Source organism: Rhinopithecus bieti, unplaced genomic scaffold (genome assembly GCF_001698545.2).
Source record: "Rhinopithecus bieti isolate Rb0 unplaced genomic scaffold, ASM169854v2 scaffold_11919, whole genome shotgun sequence".
NCBI lineage: Eukaryota > Metazoa > Chordata > Mammalia > Primates > Cercopithecidae > Rhinopithecus > Rhinopithecus bieti.
In genome coordinates this window covers 1,317,371-1,335,540 of record NW_016807055.1, presented here as the reverse complement: position 1 = coordinate 1,335,540, position 18,170 = coordinate 1,317,371, and the positions used below count along the sequence as shown (strand labels likewise).

At 41.9% G+C, this 18,170-nt stretch overlaps 1 protein-coding gene and 1 long non-coding RNA gene across 5 annotated transcripts in view; one reads left to right on the top strand and one right to left on the bottom strand.

Moving 5' to 3' along the window:
* Positions 1 to 2,175, bottom strand: part of SLC44A3 (solute carrier family 44 member 3) — a 74,430-nt gene extending 72,255 nt beyond the window's left edge. Inside the window, exons 1-2 of one of the 4 annotated variants that reach the window (XM_017879787.1) lie at positions 1,983 to 2,175; positions 1,419 to 1,526 (exon numbers count right to left, since the gene is read on the bottom strand). In XM_017879787.1, the coding sequence (XP_017735276.1) occupies positions 1,419 to 1,526; positions 1,983 to 2,009 (135 nt within the window). In that variant the 5' untranslated portion in view covers positions 2,010 to 2,175. Of the gene's footprint in view, positions 1 to 1,418; positions 1,527 to 1,751; positions 1,857 to 1,982 lie in introns of those variants that run through there. The other 3 variants (XM_017879786.1, XM_017879789.1, XM_017879788.1) reach the window with 3 other exon arrangements.
* Positions 2,176 to 2,396: 221 nt separating this feature from the next.
* Positions 2,397 to 18,170, top strand: part of LOC108534439 (uncharacterized) — a 216,657-nt gene continuing 200,883 nt past the window's right edge. The window contains exon 1 of the long non-coding RNA XR_001886974.1: positions 2,397 to 2,472. This is a non-coding gene — a long non-coding RNA (uncharacterized LOC108534439). The remainder of the gene's footprint in view (positions 2,473 to 18,170) is intronic.

Here is an 18,170-nt window from a genome sequence, read left to right as displayed (position 1 = left end):
CTGCCTCGGCCTCCCAAAGTGCTGGGATTACAGGCTTGAGCCACCGCGCCCGGCCAGGACTCTGACTCTTAAAACAGAAAGCCGTAATGAGAACTTGGACATATTAAAAACTTCAGACTTATTTTACAAATGAAATGTAACTTTAAAGCAGTTTCCAGCTCCGTGCCACCTCTCAGATGGTTCACAATTCTTCAGGCTGTGATAGGTCATCTACAAAGCCTTTCTCCAGGAATCTCAGCTGCTGGGCTGAGAGTTTGGTAGTGAGGTCCTAGGTTGAAGCTGTGGCGGGGCTAACGCAGATCATTAAATCACAATAACAGCTTGAGGTCAAAGCTGCCAGGCACAAGGCAGGCCAGTCCCTGCCTGCGTTTATACAACAGCAGTCTCAGATAAAAACACCAACCATCTGTGAAGTTAGGCAGAAGGTATTGTAGGTGCACTGTCTCTCCCAGCTCCTAGAGGAGAGTTCCAACACAAGCAGCAAAAAGTCTGATTATGTGTTTCACACCTAACCTTCCACTGTGCCTGTAACCAAACCTGTCTAGGTGAAACGGATCACAAGTGAACAAATGCCTGAAGTCAACAAGTGAACAAATGCCTTTCTTACTTGGAAAGAAGAACAAACATGACATTTTAGGGCCTATTCAGATGGAATTCTTTTCTACAAAGGTAATTACTCTCTGGTAGTTATTACCCTGCTCTATAAATTAATCATTTACCATGCAGCAAATAGCATGCCTTAGCCTGGCATGGATGATTTCGTGAAAGTGGCCTTTGAAAACGTCGGGTGAGACGTTTTCTGCTGTTACCTACAACTCTAAAATCAGTACTTCCAACAGACTCAGGATTATAACTGCACAGCCTGATGGGGTTTACCAGCAATCATACATACCTGGAAACTACAGTAGGAAAAATCATTCCTTGTTAGCTATGGTTAACAGTATTGGCTGCTAAACACAACATATCTTGTGTGTGTGTGTGTGCGTGCGTGTGTGATGTTCAGCTAAAGGAAATGCAATTTATTGCTAGGCTTACCCTGGCTTTTCTTTTGTTAAAGGTGCACCAAAAGCTTAGGAATATTTGATTTGGGGGTGTGGTAGGTGGTAAAAGAACTTCTGTTTAGTAAGTTCGGATAGTAAGAGGAGACACATTGGCCTTACTAAATAGCAATCACGTTGCAAACTGTTAATTCCCATTTCCTAATGGAGTCACCCCTTAGAAAATGGCCTGTAGCAAAAAGACAGCCTTTCTAGCGAGTCTAGGACAAGAATTATCCCGACTACTAACTGATGTTTATTGTGGGTTAATGGCAGAAGTCTCTCACTGCAGCACCAACTACGATTTACATTTGGGACAGAGTTATTTCCAGACGCGCCACACACACTCTGGCCTCTTTCCTCCCAAGCACCCACACTTACCAAACCAGTCCAAAAGAGAAAGAACAGGAATAACCATGCCGTATCTGTGCATTTCCTATAAATCTGGGGTCGCCACTCCCTTTGCCTAGGGGCTCCTTCTGCAGAAACCTTCCAGAAAAGGGACAGTTGAGAAAAGAAGATAAACAAGTGGACTCAACCTGGAAACCGAACCCAAATCTACTCGAAGAGTGGTCAAAGTAACCAATCTTTTTCTAAATTTTTAAAATTATTATTATTATTTTTTACGTGGCCACCTGAAGCTCTTTCACGCAGCCTTTGAAACACCTGCCCTGTGCGGAGCGGATGTTCAGCCCCCTGCCGACAAGTGCTTACCTGGAGGTGCACCTGAGGGCGGCCCCAAGTTTGCGCCCCGCGGCCCGCGTCTCCCCAGCCTCCACCCCGGCCCTGGAGCAGGGTCCAGGGTCCTCCCCGCCAGGTGGCCCCAAGGTACTAAGTGGGGGCGGGATCCCCGAGGCGCTGGAAAGGCGGAAGCGTCCGGCGGGGCAGGTGAGTGCAGGAGGGGGACCCGACCCTCCCCGGAGGGCCGACCTTGTGGGCGCTTACCAGGTACTCGGCGCCCAGGCAGTGCATCGTGCGCTGGCCAGCTGGGGCCGGTGAGTGGGAGCCTCCGCCGCCTCCGGTACGCGGAGACTCAGCGCCCGCGAGCCGGGGCTGGGGCTGAAGCCGGGGCCGGGCCGGGGAGGGGCGGGCAGGGCGCAGCGCCGCCTCCCGTTCGCCTCTGCGCCTGGTCCGGCGACTGCGGGCGCCGCGGTCCACTGGGTCCGCCTCTTCCCGGCAGGGGTTTCTGCCCAGCTCACCCGCTGTCAGCTGGGGTCCTGCTCTGGTGGGAGGAAAAGGCTGAGACGCTTCCCTGCCCTGTTGCCTCAACCACCTCGCGGCAGCGGCTCCCAGGATATGCACTTTGACGACTGAAGCTGAGCCTGCGCCGCCACGACCTTGGGGGGTGGTCGGCCTCTGCTCTGAGCAGGAAGTAGAAAGTCTCAGCAGACCCTTCCTGAGGGCCGAGCAACAGTGTATTCTACATAGCAAACAGGTAAGCAGCATTTACTGTGTGCCGGATTCTGTTCTCACTGCTATTGTTATTCCTAATCTACGGAGGAGGGAAACTGAGGCACAGCCAGCGGTGATGCAATTTGTTCAAGGAGACACAGTAAGCTGTGGAGGCAGGAGTCGAACCCAGACACTCCAGGAGACCGGCGCTCTTGAGGTGGTTTACTCAGACTTCTCTCCCACCTTGCCTTAGGACAATCATTGCCTGACTTCACAATTGAAATGGTAGTGTCCAACCGAAGCGACTGGTGGGGTAGTTTTCCAGGTAATATCAGACCAGCACAAAAGCACTGTTGGGGTGAGGAATTTAAAAAACGAAAACCAAAAATACTGCAGACTGACCTCCCCCCACCTCCTCCCAATCGAGCCTCTACCTTCCCCCGCCACCCTCAGGGTTGCTAGGTTAATTGCTTCCTTTAGGTGCTGCTTCTCCCTAAGGGTAGAAACCTGACTGGAGGAAAGATCTGGGAAAGTGGCAGAAACTGGGAGTGACAGACAGTGCCAGCGATTTCCTTCTGGGCTCACACCACTCTCCCACTCCAAACTCACTGGGCCTTCCTTGTTTATCAGACAGAGTTGGTGAAACCCCAGGGTAACATGAATTCACAGGACAAAGAATTCGAAACTGGAGGAGTGCAACTACTGTTAAAAGATCACAGTTGAATAACATACGCCATCTGAAACTGATCAGTAGAGCAGATGGACCAAGATTTTTAAATAAGCATGATAAATTTATTTAAAATGAGTTATGACATTAGTAATATGAATCAGGAAAAAATATGAAACTAAAACAGAGATATTATGCATAAAAATAATAATTAGAATGAATATTGATGCTACGTATTAGTAATGTGCAATAGTCTAAAAGATGCAGCTGACGATAAATTAGTAATTGGAAGAGCACTTTCAGCAACCCTCCAGAGGCAGTAGAAAAAGTTTTAATAAACAAGTTAGCTTATTTGTAAATTTTCTAGCTTATACCGAGGATAAAACTAGAATAGAAAGGAAGAAATATAAAAACGGAGAGGAGGAAATATTTGAAGATATAATGGAGATAAATTTCAAGGTAGAAAAAACCCTTCAGATTGAAAAGGTTTATCTCAAGTGAAATATTTCTATGTGTAAATATTTAAAAGCATAACTTTGAACTTACGTCTATTAAGCCATATTGTCATTAGAATATGAGAATGTATTAATAATACAAATATTCTTATGGAAGATTCATTTGAATGACATTCTTGGAGGAAGTAATCAAACAAGAAGATAAACAAATTAAGGAGATGATACAATATATAAAACATGAGAGTGGCCAAATATTTAGGCTGAATTTATTGTTGTGTTAGAAAAAAGGCCAGGAACCACCCAAGTGTCCGGAAACTGGTGGGTGGCTATGCATAACTGTGATGCATCCATACAATGAAATACAATTAAGCATTAAGAAGGAACAAACTTCTGACATATACAAAAACATGGATGATCTCAAATGCATGTTAAGTGAAAAAAAGCCAGATATAATAAGCTACTCTATGATTCCATTTATGTGACATTCTGGAAAAGGCAGAAAATAGATCAACGGTTGTCAGGTGCTGGGGGTGAAGGGAATCTGAAGAAACTTTTTGAAGTGATAGAAATATTCCATTATCTTGAGAATGGTACTGATGACCCAATGGTATCTATTTGTCAAAATCTGTCGAACTGTACACTAGAAAAGGTGAATTTTACTGTATGCAAACTATATTTCATTAAAACTGACTTATAAAAACTCTTTTCAAAAGTCTAGAAACAAAGAACAGTATATGTATAATTTCTCAAACCTAAAATTATAGACAATATCAACATTTTGAGGGGTGTGGGGCTCAGGAATGAGAGGCCAAAATGACAGGATAGTGGATCTAAAATAATGCCATTCAAAGGGTGGTTCACAAAAAATTAATGGTTCTCAAAGAGATAAGGAGCTTGTACCAGAATGCATATCAGCTATGTTATAAGCAAACTCTTTGATTCAACTGACACTTCCATAGCAAAACTTTCTCAATGAAGGAAGCTGTGTGTTGATTTACATTCAGGCTCAAATCTCATCCTGGAATGGATAAGTAACCCAGTACTACTTAGAGTACTTAGAGTAGTACTGGGTTAAATTACTACCATACAGGAGGAAGATGAAAAAAACTGTTAACTTTAATAAATCAATAAAGATAAATATTTGTGAATGTAGGTCTTAAGGGTAACTACCATTAAAAAAGAATAAAACATATAAATTTTAAAGCAGTGGAAGAAAATATTATCGAATGAAAGGCAAGAGAGCAGAGGAAAAAGGAATTAAAAGAAAGTGCAATAATTAGAATATATGAAATTCGATAGCAGAAATAAAATTACTAATAATAACTTTTACTTTCAGAGCACCTAATATATTCCAGATACTTTTCTGGGTGTTTCTTATTTGATCCTCATAATAACCTTATGAGGAAAGTACTATTACTTTCATCATCCTCATTTTATAGATGAAGAAACTGAGATTAATTAACTTGCTAGAAAGTGGCAGAACCAAGGCCTGAACCCAAGTGGTCTGGATCTAGAACCCATACTTAGAACCGTACTTAGAGCTATTCCATGCTGCCTCCTAAATAGAGCAGCAATTACAATAAATGTAAGTGGCTTAAACCAACCAATTAAAAAAACAGTCTTTCAAATTGAATGAAAACAAGGGATTCAGCAATATGTTTTCTACAAGAAACTTGTTTAAAACAAATAGACACTAAAAGGTTAAAAGGCTTGAAAAGGATACAGTGCAAACATGAACCAAAGAAAGCTCATGTAGTAATTTTAAAACCTGACAAAAGTTAAGACAGGAAGTTCATAAGGGAGGTCATAAATGTGCCCAACAATACAACTTTAATATTTATTAAGCAGCAGCTAACAGAAGTTTAGGCAGAAACAGATAAATCAGAATTGTAGTTGGAGATTTCTAACTAGCTCCTCTCAGTAGCCAATAGATCAAGTAGATAGTAGATACTTTCTCTCTCCTCTCCCAACACACGTACACACAGAAAACAAATATGCAAGGTCTGGACAATTTAATTAATAAACTTGAGCCATTAGATATTTACAACTCATATACATTTCCATCAAACAGTGAATACATGTTCTTTCTCTTTTCAGGTACATGTGAAACAGTAAAGTAAAAACAAACCATGTATTAGATCTTAAAGGAAGGCTCAATAAATTTCACAGTACAGTAAAATTAGAAGTAATGAATAACGATATGTGTGGTGGACAGATTTTAAGGCCCCTATGATTTCCACCTCCTGGTGTTTACACCCTTATGTAGTTCCCTTCTTTGGCTATGGATGGGGTCTGTACCTTCCAACCGATTATGATGGTTAATTTTATGTATCATTTTGAATAGGTGAGTCATAGGGTATCCAGATACTTGGTCAAACATTATTCTGGGTATTTCTGTGAGTGTGTTTCTGGATGAGATTAGCATTTAAATTGGTGGACTGAGTAAAGCAGCTTTCCCTCCCTAATGTGTGTGCCTCATCCAATCAGTTGAAGGCCTGAATAGAACAAAAGGCTGACTCCATCCCCCTTGTAAGAGGATTCTTCTGCCTGATGGCCTTGGAACTGGGATATTGGCTGTCTGTCTACAGCATCCTACTGGTCTTTGGACTTGAACTGGAACATTGACATTTCCTGGTTCTGCAACAGCTTCTAGCCTTTGGACTTAAATTGGAACACTGGTTTTGGAGATTTTGGACTTGCCAGCCTCCATAATCCCTTGAGAGTCAATTCACTTTAATAAATCTCTTTATAATATCTATCTGTCTATCTATCTATCTATCTATCTATCTATCTGTCTGTCTGTCTGTCTGTCTGTCTATCTATCTATCTATCATCCATCCATCCATCCTATTGGTTCTGCTTCTCTGGAGACCCCTAATACACCAAAAAATACGATAAATGTGATGGAAAGTCCTTCCCATGAGTACATGACGTTAAAAAAGAAAGAGAACCCAGTTAGACTGTGCCCAGACTCCTTACCAACAGAAACTATAAGATAATAAATGTGTGTTGTTTTAAGTCACTACATATGTGACAATTTTTCATGTACAACAAATAATACAGCAGATGTATTAGTTCATTCTTGCATTACTATAAAGAAATACCCGAGACTGGGTAATTCATAAAGAAAAGAGTTTTAATTGGCTCACGGTTCTGCACACTATACAGGAAGTTTAGTGGCTTCTGCTTTTGGGGAGGCCTCAGGAAACTTACAATCATGGTGGAAGGCAAAGAGGAAGCAGGCATGTCTCACATGACGGGAGCAGGAGAGAGACATGGGGGAGGTGCAACACAGTTTTAAACAACCAGATCCCACAATAACTCACTATTAAGAGAACAGCACTGAGGGGATAGTGCTAACCCATTCATGAGAACTCGACCCTTATGATCCAATCACCTCCCACCAAGCCCAGCTTTCAATACTGGGGATTATAATTTGACATGAAATTTGGGTGGAGACACAGACCCAAACCATATCAGCAGAATAGCAAAAAACAAACAAAAACCCACAAACAAACAGAAACCAAAAAAATACCCCAAACCTCATTTGGAAACTAAATAACATCTTACTAGATAACATCCTTGAGTCATAAAGGAAATTAAGAAGTATTTAAAATTGAAGGTTAATAAAAATTCTACATGTCAAATTGAGACACAGCTAAAGTGCCAGTTAGATGGAAATGTATGGTTATATCCATCAGGAAACAAAAGGTTAAAAATAAAGTAGCTAAGCATTCAACACAATAAGCAACGGCATACACAGTGAAACAGGAAGAAAGGCGATATGGGCAGAAATCAGTGACAGAGAAAAGTAGAGAAGATGTACAAAACAGAAGTCAGTCCCATGGAAAAGATTAAGAAGACCAAACTTTGGCAAGACTGATCAGGAAAAAAGAGAAAAGACTCAAAATAAGACAGAATAATGAAGGAAATAACAAAAGATATTAAAACATTTAAAAAGTGTTATGACCCCTAATATATGTAAACCTAGATAAAATGGATATGTTCCTAAAAATATAAAATGCAGCAATTGGTATAAGAAGAAATAGAGAATTTGAATAAACCACTAAGTGTTTAGTAAATTGAAATGGCAGTTAAATATCTCTCCTAAACTCGCCCCACCCCAACTCAGATCTAGAGGCTTTTAAGGGACTTTTAAGAAACAGTTAATTTCTATAATACACAAGTTGCTCCAGAAATAGAAATAGACCAAAAGTTGCTCAGGTCATTTTATGAGGCCAGCATCAACCTAATACCAAAACCAAATAAAGATTGTACTGGAGAAAAACAAAAGGAAGAAAGAACTGTTATTACACTTGTGAACTAAGATGTCATTTCAAATAAATTTATTATTTACTTTTAAAAGATCCAGTTTTAGGAATTCCCTAAAAATCTATTCGAGCAATAGCCCAACAATTGGATAATAGCTGTCATCAGGATAATATGTAGATCACTCAACTGGGTTACCACACAACTGTGCCCTTCAAAAATCACTTCAACTCCCTACCCTTCATTGTGCCCACCAGTTCTCAACTTACTATGTAACAAACTGGCCAATTAAATCAGCATCCCTGCCTTGAAAAACCCATCTTATGTCAGACCCTAAAACCCTTATAAATATCCCATCCTTGAAATACATTGAATATGTCTATGTTCATAAGTTCTCAATAATACTAAATGAAAATAAATCCTTAATGATTGCCTCTAGAAAATTCTAGGGACCAACTCATTCCAAAAACTTAAAGGGAAAGAATCAAACACATATTCTGCCTCTCTTATATGAACTTAAGGGTAATCAAATAATTGATGAGGGAGGTTTCTCTTAATAGACTTATTGTGGCTTATAGAAGCAGAAGGAATAAAAGAATTAAGATATCACAGTTTTCCAAACATTGTAAAAGAGGGACAGGCAGCCATCAGCCTCCTCCCAGGGAAGAACATATTGCTTCCTGTGAAATTTGTCATGCCAGAAAAATCCAATGGAATCTGACTACCAACTTAACAACAAATATAGGAAATAGAGGAACAAGTCAAATGACATCCCAGGAATGCCACTGGCAAAATCAAGAATGGGAAAGATGATATTGACATTATGTTTTGACAACAACCTCCAGCACAACAGCAAAAATATAACAAGAAAGAAAAGAGGATGTGGAAAACCTATAGATTAAAATAAACAAATATTTTAACTAATTACAATGTGTGGATATTGTTTAGATCCAGATTAAACCAAGTGAAGAAATGAAAGATCATTTAGAGGACACTGTGGGAAATGTAAGCACTGATTGGATGTTTGATGATATTAACTAATTTATATTAAAGAATTTGGGGGTCTGATGATGGCACTGGGGCTAAGTCTAAAAAAAGGGAGTCTTTATCTTTTAGATTTACATACCAAAAATGATATGCTCTCTGGGATTTGCTTTTTAAAAAATCCAGGGCAAAGGAGAATGGTTGGAGGTATGGGGAAAGAAGATTGACTATCCACTGATAATTGCTGAAGTTCATTAAACTTCATTAAATTGCTGGGGATTCATTAAACTATTTTCTCTACTTTTGTTATTTTTCAAAGTTTACACACACACGTACACACACACACGATGACTGTAGGGACCGACCTGCAGACCCTGACCCAGCGACGGACGGATGAGAGACATACACTAACACAGATATTTTGCCTGTCAGTCCAGCTGAGGGGCTCTGTTATGAGTCTGGAGCATTGCCCCATAAGCTGGCAAAATTCGCATTTATTTAGTACAGATTAAATGACAAAGGTCTTGAGTAAACACCAGTAGAGGGTAATTAACATTGACGACCCCCCAAGCAGAGAGCAGTTATGCAACTGAGGTTGATCAAAGTTTGGTCTTAGGACTACATGAGTAAACAAGCTATTTAGATAAACTCCCCACATTCCCTGGTTATTTGCTATCAAATGAAGGTAAAGAGGATTAGGCTGCCTTCAGCCAAATCTGTTACTGAAGCTATGCAACCCCCCCAGCCTTCCAAGAAGGTTTGTATTTATTTTCTATAACTCTCTTTATAAATTTTCCTCTACAATTTTTCCCACCACCCTGACTGAACTCCCACAGATGACGACAATGCATGCCACCTCCTGAGCTTCCACTTGGGAAGTAGACACGCTTAACACTTATGTATGGAGGCACCTGCTCTTGAACATACCTACCTTGTTTCTTTTGTTTCTGCCTTTTTTTACTCCCCTCTGCCCCCCACAACTTGGGCACTCATGCCTGACCCTCTCTATTCCTCACTGAGGCAACATCATTGCTTAGCCTTAGGATCATTGTATTTCCAGATCTGTTGGCCCAGCTAAGGTGCCAAGCTCGCACAGTTTCCCACCCTCAGTCTCTTCACTCCAACCCCATGCAGGCCCCTAGAGCTTCTGTAGCACTTTGGCCTTAACAATTTTTCCTCTTCTCTGTGTGTTTCTTCATTCCATACCTCACATTCCCCTCCTGTCCATCTGTTCCTAACTTTCTCATGATTTTCATGTTTGTCTTATATTCTAATCTGCATCTCTTCCAAAGGCCTTTGGCACCTCTTTTTTAAACTTCTAGATGCTCTCTGAAGATGCTGGGATCTTGCTTCTGTCCCAATCTGGTCACACAAAGATATAGTTAGGGCCACTCAGGTTGCCTGCTTTGGTTTCAAAGTGTATGACTATTACTTCTTTGGGGCAGGTTTCCCAGATGCAGACTGAAGCTTGACCTAAGCTTCAGCCTGTGTATCTTATTGACACTACTTTGGGGCCAGCACCTAAGAAAGGCCAGACTTCCCACCCTTCATCCCACTTTTCCCAGGCTTCCTTCCCCTCCTCATCAGCTCCTGTGGCTGAGTTCCCACCATGCTTTGGGCCTGATGCCCTCTGGATAAAATACCATGATGTTAGACTCTGATAGAGCAGTTTCTCTTCCCAGACTAAGAAGGGGCTCACCTTACAAGAGTCAGTTATCAGAGGCTCCAGTGGGTGCAGGATCACTGCCTCAGAAGGACCAGATCCTTCCCCATCTTGCCTTTCCTGTCAGCCATGGGGCTTATCCCTCAGACTGGAAGCCAGAGATGAGATGAAGGATGCAAGAGGTCTTGGGTCTTTGTAGTTGGTCCAGAAATGGCCCAAGATGTACTGGATAGATAAGGAGGTATTGGGGAGCATTTGACTAAGAGATAGGGAGGGAGGTGGGGGTAAGGGAACCAAGCAAGGTGTGTGTGCGAGGGACTCCCAGCTCTTTAAATCTGGATCCTGGTCATTTCAGGATGAGGAATTTTCAGCCTCAGAAGTCCTTCTTTTCTCCTTGAAATCTTTGGATTAGAAATCTAGTCTCTGGGGGAACCTTGATTAATTTTAGCCTGTCTTCATTTGACAGGGATTGACTCAGCACTTGCTTTGTGCCAGGACTGGGGCCAACTCAAGGGGCACAAACACCAAGAAGGAATATTTGCCCACTCCAGCGAGGTCAAGCTTAGTTGAGGGTTAATGATGAGGCAGGCTGATGCGGGTTCTTTGCCCAGTTCCATGGTTCCAGGAAGCCTTCCTGGGAGAGGGGGCCTGAGTTGAATGGTGCAAGATGAACAAGAAATGGCAAGACAGAGAAAGGTGGGAAGGGCTTCCCAGGCAGAAGAAACAGCATGGCTAAAGGGCTAGGTGCACGGAGCAGCAGGGGACCCCCAGCCATGTAGTATCACTGGAGGATGAACATGAGGGGAGAAGGAGGGCAGCCATTAGGGCCCAGCATGCCACACTAAGAAGCTGTTTGCCTTTCTATGACTGTATCTTTCTCATTTGCTCTCACTTTGTAAAACAGTTTTTAGAAAATGCTACCCTGTCTTGGTTGTGCTCAGAGGACTGGAATGAGAGGGGCTTGTGTTCCCCTTGTACCTCTGAAGAGCAGGGAGCAAGGGTAGGCTTGGTGGGGGCAGCAAGATTCCAACAGGAAAATTATTATTATTATTAATTATTATTTTTGAGATGGAGTTTTGCTCCCAAGTAGCTGGGATTACAGGTGTGCACCACCACATCTGGCTAATTTTTGTATTTTTAGTAGAGATGGGGTTTGTTATGTTGGCCAGGCTGGTCTCAAACTCCTGACCTCAGATGATCCACCCGCTTTGGTCCCCCAAAGTGCTGGGATTACAGGTGTGAGCCACCATGCCCAGCCCCAGCAGGGAAATTCTTATGGGGAGGTGAGGTGAGAGAACAGTATAGCCACCAGCTCCCTTCTTAAATGTATTCCTTGGAACTCAGTCTCTCCTTTAGCCCTGAGGGACTTTCAGTTTGGTTAAATTTTTTTTTTTTTAGTTAGAAAAGATTATGTATGTCACATTATATTATTTATGTTAGTATATTCTTTTGCATATATCAGATGTTGCATAATAAAAACTGTATGTTTCAATCTCAGAGGTATGCTTTTCAATCTCAGAGGTAACCGCTGCTCTGAGTTTTGTTTATCCCCTTGCTTAAACATCCTTTTTATTTTTTATTTTTTTTTGAAATAGAGTCTCACTCTGTCACCCAGGCTGGAGTGCAGTGGTGCGATCTCGGCTCACTGCAACCTCTGCCTCCCAGGTTCAAGCGATTCTCCTGCCTCAGCCTCCTGAGTAGCTGGGATTACAGGCACGCGCCACTATGCCCAACTAATTTTTGTATTTTTAGTAGAGATGGGGTTTTGCTGTGTTGGCTAGGCTGGTTTCAAACTCCTGACCTCAGGTGATCTGCCCGCCTTGGCCTCCCAAAGTGCTGGGATTACAGGCGTGAGCCACCGCACCCGGCCTGCTTAAACATACTTATTATTTTAGATTATTTCACTCCTTAAATAACATAATTTAGTTTGTTTTTTAGGGCATATTACAAAAAATGATGCTGTATGGTAGGGAGTCATTTGGAACTTTTTAACTCTACAGTGTTTTTTTCATGTGTGGTTTTAAAGTTGAGGTTGGCTAAACATTTGGAACTCATGGACATAAAGAAACAATAGAAACTGGGGACGACTGGGGGAGTGAATGAGGAGAGCAAGGATTAGAAAACTTTGGTTATTATGCTTATTACCTGAATAATGGAGTAATTTGTACCTCAAACCTCAGCATCATGCAATATACCCAGCTGACAAACCTGCACATGTGCCCCCTCAATCTAAAATAAAAGTTTTAAAAAAAAAGGCCGGGTTCAGTGGCTAATGCCTGTAATACCAGCCTTGTGGAAGGCTGAGAGGGAGGATTGCTTAAGGCCAGGAATGCAAGACCAGCCTGGGCAGCATAGCAAGACCCTGTCTCTCTCTCTCTCTCTCTTTTTAAGTTTAAAAAAATAAAATAGAATAAAATTGAGGTTAGTTCTTTATAGACTAAACCAAACAATCTAACCATAGACTTTCTGACCATAGTATAGAAGGACAGAACGGTCAGACTGCTAAGTCCTTGGATTCTATTGAAGATAAGATGTATGAACTGCTGGGGACTGGTTGGTCTAATTTGTTGTCTTTCTTTTGTTTCACCATTTCCATTTAGTTGGATATTAGTGGTGTTTGTATGTTAATCACATCTATCATCTCCTACATTTCTGCATTTGTGCAGGGCAGAGCCCTCCTATGAACAATCTCAAGAAATTTCCTACTTACCTTCACTAAGTATTTCTACCTGTGTCTGGGATACCTCTTGCTGAAGCACTTGCTGGCACTCTGAGACACTCTGAGTACCAGTCTTGAGAGACCATTTTCTTCTTTCTCTATCTTTTAATGAGTAATAAGAGTTCTAGCAGGAAGGCATTTAGAATTATTCTTTTATGGTGTTGGAGACTGAACGGAAGGGAGATTATGACCTGGTCTCTCTTGTGTGTTCTGAGGAACATTAGACCTGGAGGCGCTACTTGAAGAAAATATCCTGTGGTTAGATATAGTTTAGAAATATTGTTCTGTGTCCCATTTATTGCAGTGTTCATCAGTATACTAGAGATTTGACCAAAGTACCCGTGTGTGTGTGTATGTGTGTGTGTGTACCAAGTATTAACACTGGCATAACAAAAAACAAAGCAAACAGCAGTTTTGGGTAGTGCTGTTAAAGACTACAGTTTTTGAGGACATGGGGAACTTAATTTGCTTTGAAATATGCAGGGTCTTAGGTAGAGTGGGTGGAATGATTGTCAAGGCATTTGAAAAGCCCTCCTCTATCATGCCTACCCTACCTGATTAATGTATCTAAAATGCTATCTTAATGTATCTAAAATGTGTCTTTAACACACATTGAAGAAAAAATTAAAACACAAATAGCCCTGGGAGAGAGCATTTGAGTAATAAATTCATAATAAGATATAAATGACTAATGCCAGATTCTTTTCTTATCACAGGTTTTTAGAGGAAGAGAGCTACACTGCAAGGCTACCAGGGCTTCTGAAGGCTGAGAGCAGTGAGAGCAGTGTCATGAAAGGCAGGGCAGGGACCCACAGGTCAAACAGCAACCTCTTTTTAACCTTTCCAGAGCCAGTTTACTGCAACATTCAGCAAAATTTATGACCTGCAATGCTCATTTGTTTAACTGGAAATGTAAAACTACATTTGCATTTTTTTTCTTTTTTTGAGACGGAGTCTCACTCTGTCGCCCAGTCTGGAGTGCAGTGGCACAATCTTGGCTCACTGCAACCTCCACCTCCCGGGTTCAAGCGATTCTCCTGCCTCAGTCTCCTGAGTAGCTGGGATTACAGGTGCCCACCAGCATATCCGGCTAATTTTGTATTTTTACTAGAGATGGTATCACCACGTTGGCCAAGCTGATCTTGAACTCCTGACCTTGTGATCCACCCACCTCAGCCTCCCAAGGTGCTGGGATTATAGGCATGAGCCACCACACCTGGCCTACGTTTACATTTTGATTGCCAAGATACCATCTATTTTTGTTTTTTGCCAAATATCTGAAATAAATATCAACAATTTTTTTTTTGAGACGGAGTCTCGCTCTGTCCCCAGGTTGGAGTGCAGTGGCACAATCTTGACTCACTGCAATCTCCACCTCCCGGGTTCAAGTGATTCCCCTGCCTCAGCCTCCCGAGTAGCTGGGACTACCGGCGTGCACCACCATGCCTGGCTAATTTTTTTGTAGTTTAGTAGAGATGGGGTTTCACCACGTTGGCCAGGATGGTCTCAATCTCCTGACCTAGTGATCTGCCTGCCTCAGCCTCCCAAAGTGCTGGGATTACAGGCGTGAGCCACCGCGCCCAGCCGAATATCAGCATTTTTAATAGATACAAGTATAAGCTTCTAAAAGGCAGGTTGAATTTTGTTTTCTAAAATTTGTTTGCATTTGGTAACCTGTCTATTTGGAGTACATGTGTAATGTTGTAAAACAGGAAAACCGCTAACATCCAGCACAAATGTACAAAATTTGATGCCCTATGATTTTAAATTTAGACCTTTTAAGGGGGAAGTTTGCCTATTTATCCTGAATTTTATCAGTCCATCTGTTACCAACCATGGGTTCTTGGGCTTTTAATGCAATAGAAATTGACCTGAGGCCAAAAGAGTTTTCCTAAACAAGGCTTGAGAGAGAGAGAGAGAGTCTGGCTGGCCCTGGAGGAGTTAGAGAGGCAGTTTTAAAGGGGCCATGGCGGGAAAGTGATGTTTAGGCATGTAGAGGTGGGGAACTTTTAGCCCCTGTGCAGTTCATAACATGCTTCTTCACGTGTCACATGTCTCATTAGCATGTTCAATCTTCACCCTGGGTGTGATTTTTCGTATCATAATGAAGCTAAGGTTAAGGATTACTCCATTCTTCTGGCCTTGTGGGCATGCAGGAGATGGTGTTAACTCCCTTGAGTAGGACTCATGGTGGGAGCTGCTTATTTCAGCTTCTTCAAGGTCCCCCAATCAGTGGGTATGGCGCCTTGAGCAAGATTTATGGTGCAAGGTCTGAATGATCTGATTGGGGTCCCCACCAGCTTGCAGTAAAGGTCCTTGGTGGGGCACGGGGCAGGGAGGCCCAGTCCCATCCCTACACTGTCTCACAACAATGCTATCTTTTTCTCTTCGAGTGAGGGAAAGCAGAAAAGGAAAGGACGGAGGGAAAGTAGAGGGAGGAGGGGAACATGGTATGAATGGGAGAGGAGCAATTACTCATCTGTGTGGAAACGAGGCGCCAGCTGTAGGACATATGGCAAATTTCCTCTCTCTCTGGGCCTCTTTGTAAAAGGAGAGGAGAGAGCCAGGTTTTTCTCCATCTCCTTCCAGCTCTGAAATTCTAGGATTTAAAATCACATGACATATGCATAGAAACTAATCATCCAAAGTAAGTAGAGGGAAGAAACGCTAACAGAAATGAGTGAAATAGAAAACAAAAACACAGTACAGATGATTAATAAAAATAAAAGCTTATTCTTTGAAAAGACTGGAAAATAAAAAAGGCAAGCCCCTGGTAAGACAGATCGACAAAATTGGTTGTAGATAAAATGTGCAAAATACCTGGTAGGTAATAAGAGGTAGTCTTCTAATGACACAGATAATGACACCACCTCCCTATTTTATTTTATTTTTCTCTTCTATCTTCTTTATTTTTCTTCCTCTTATCTTTTACTTTTGTTTGTATCTCTCCCTTTATTCCATATCCATGACTTGGACACTGGCACTCTGAGACACCTGGGTAATGAAGAGGTTATTAGGCCTCCTGCCCCGGTAAAACCCTGGCATTGAGGGCTACTGTAGTTGCCACTTCGTTACAGCAGATGGCACTGCAGGCCAGCGGCTGTGTTGTCAAACAAGACAAATTGTGTGCTTTTCTTCATTGATTCTAAGGTATTTTCTCTCATCTTTATTTTAATTAATTATTTTTTTGAGACAAGGACGTGCTCTGTTGCCTAGGCTAGAGTGCAGTGGTGTGATCATAGCTCACTGTACCTTTGAACTCCTGGCTCAAGTACACCTCCTGCCTCAACTTCCTGAGTATCTAGGACTACAGGTGTGCACCACCATGGTCAGCTAATTTTTTAATTTTATTTTTTGTAGAAAAGTGGTCTTGCTATGTTGCCCAGGCTGTTCTTGAACTCTTGGGCTCAAGCAATCCTCCTGCCTTGGCCTCCCAAAGCTCTGGGATTACAGGTGTGAGCCACTGTACCCAGCCAACCATCTTTATGTTTTATTTTTTGCATTTAATATTTCCAAATAGTGAGACATTTATATTGAACATATATATTTATTGTGGTGTTTTATGCTCCCCCAAAGCTATTATTAAATTGATGTCCTCATTAAATCTTACAATTGTCTTAAAATGAAGGACATTCAATATTGTTATGCATCTTAGCCTTGCCTGGAACAAATTGATATCCTGTATAGACTAAAAGCACTGACTACAAGTTCTTACTGAAGAATTTTAAATGGTGCATTATTTAGTTGTCTGGAAATCACTGGACCTTTGGAGTTGGGCTGACTCAGGGTTTGAAACTAGGTTCAGACAGTTGCCAACTGTGTGATCTTGGGAAAATTATTTATTCTCTGTAAGCCTCCGTTTCCTCATCTTTAAAATGGTGATAACAATGGCTAATTTGGAAAATTGTTATTGTTTTCCTACCCTATAACTTGGCCCCAAACCAACTTATTGGTTTGGTTATTATTATTATTATTTTTTGAGACAGACTCTTGCTCTGTCACCAAGGCTGAAGTGCAGTGGCACAATCTCAACTCACTGCAACCCCTGCCTCCTGGGTTCAAGTGATTCTCCTGCCTCAGCCTCCCAAGTAGCTGGGATTACAGGCATGTGCCACCATGCTTAGCTAATTTTTGTGTTTTTGGTAGAGACAGGGTTTTACCATGTTGGCCATGCTGGTCTCGAACTCCTGACCTCAAGTGATCTGCCTGCCTTGGCCTCCCAAAGTGCTGGGATTATAGGCGGGAGCCACCGCTGGTTTGGTTATAGGTTCAAAAACCCATAGCTAGTGTTACATAAATTTTAAAAGCCTAGGTTAACGATGAAATAGGAAACAGACCTGTTTAATTTGTAGCAAATTAGGAGAATGTACTTGTGCAACTCAATGCATCAGCTGATTTGACTCAAAGTCCTTCAGCTGATTGACTTGGGAGCTGTGGGTCTTGGGCCCTTGTTTGGTGCACAGCCCAGATGGCACTGTTTTATCACTGCTAGCAGTGTGGATCCCAAGGCAGAATCTCCTGGGGCGTTTCTGACACAGGCAGATCCTGGGCCCACCCAGACTAGATTAAGATCTCTAAAGGCAGGGCACAGAATCTGTCTGAAACAAGTTGTATATATCATTTATAGGAACACAAAAAAGCAGTAACTCTGACCTAGAATATGAATTCCTATAGACTAGTGCTGCAGATATGGTAATATTAATTTGCTTATTGGATAGTGGGAAAACGAAACAATCAGGCAGCTCTGGCTCTTTTTGTCCTTTCTGCTCCCTGCCCACCCCGTGTTGTGCATCTTTCACAAGTTGTTGCACCTGCAGGAGCTTCTACCACAGTCATGAACGGGTCTGGCATGACAACGATGCCAGAGAAGCAGTGCCAACTCCATTGTGTGAGGCTGTCCGAAAATGAGATTCTAGATTAGTGAGCAAGAAGAGTTCTAGATAACTGAGGTTAACTTTTTTTTTTTTTTTTTTTTTGAGATGGG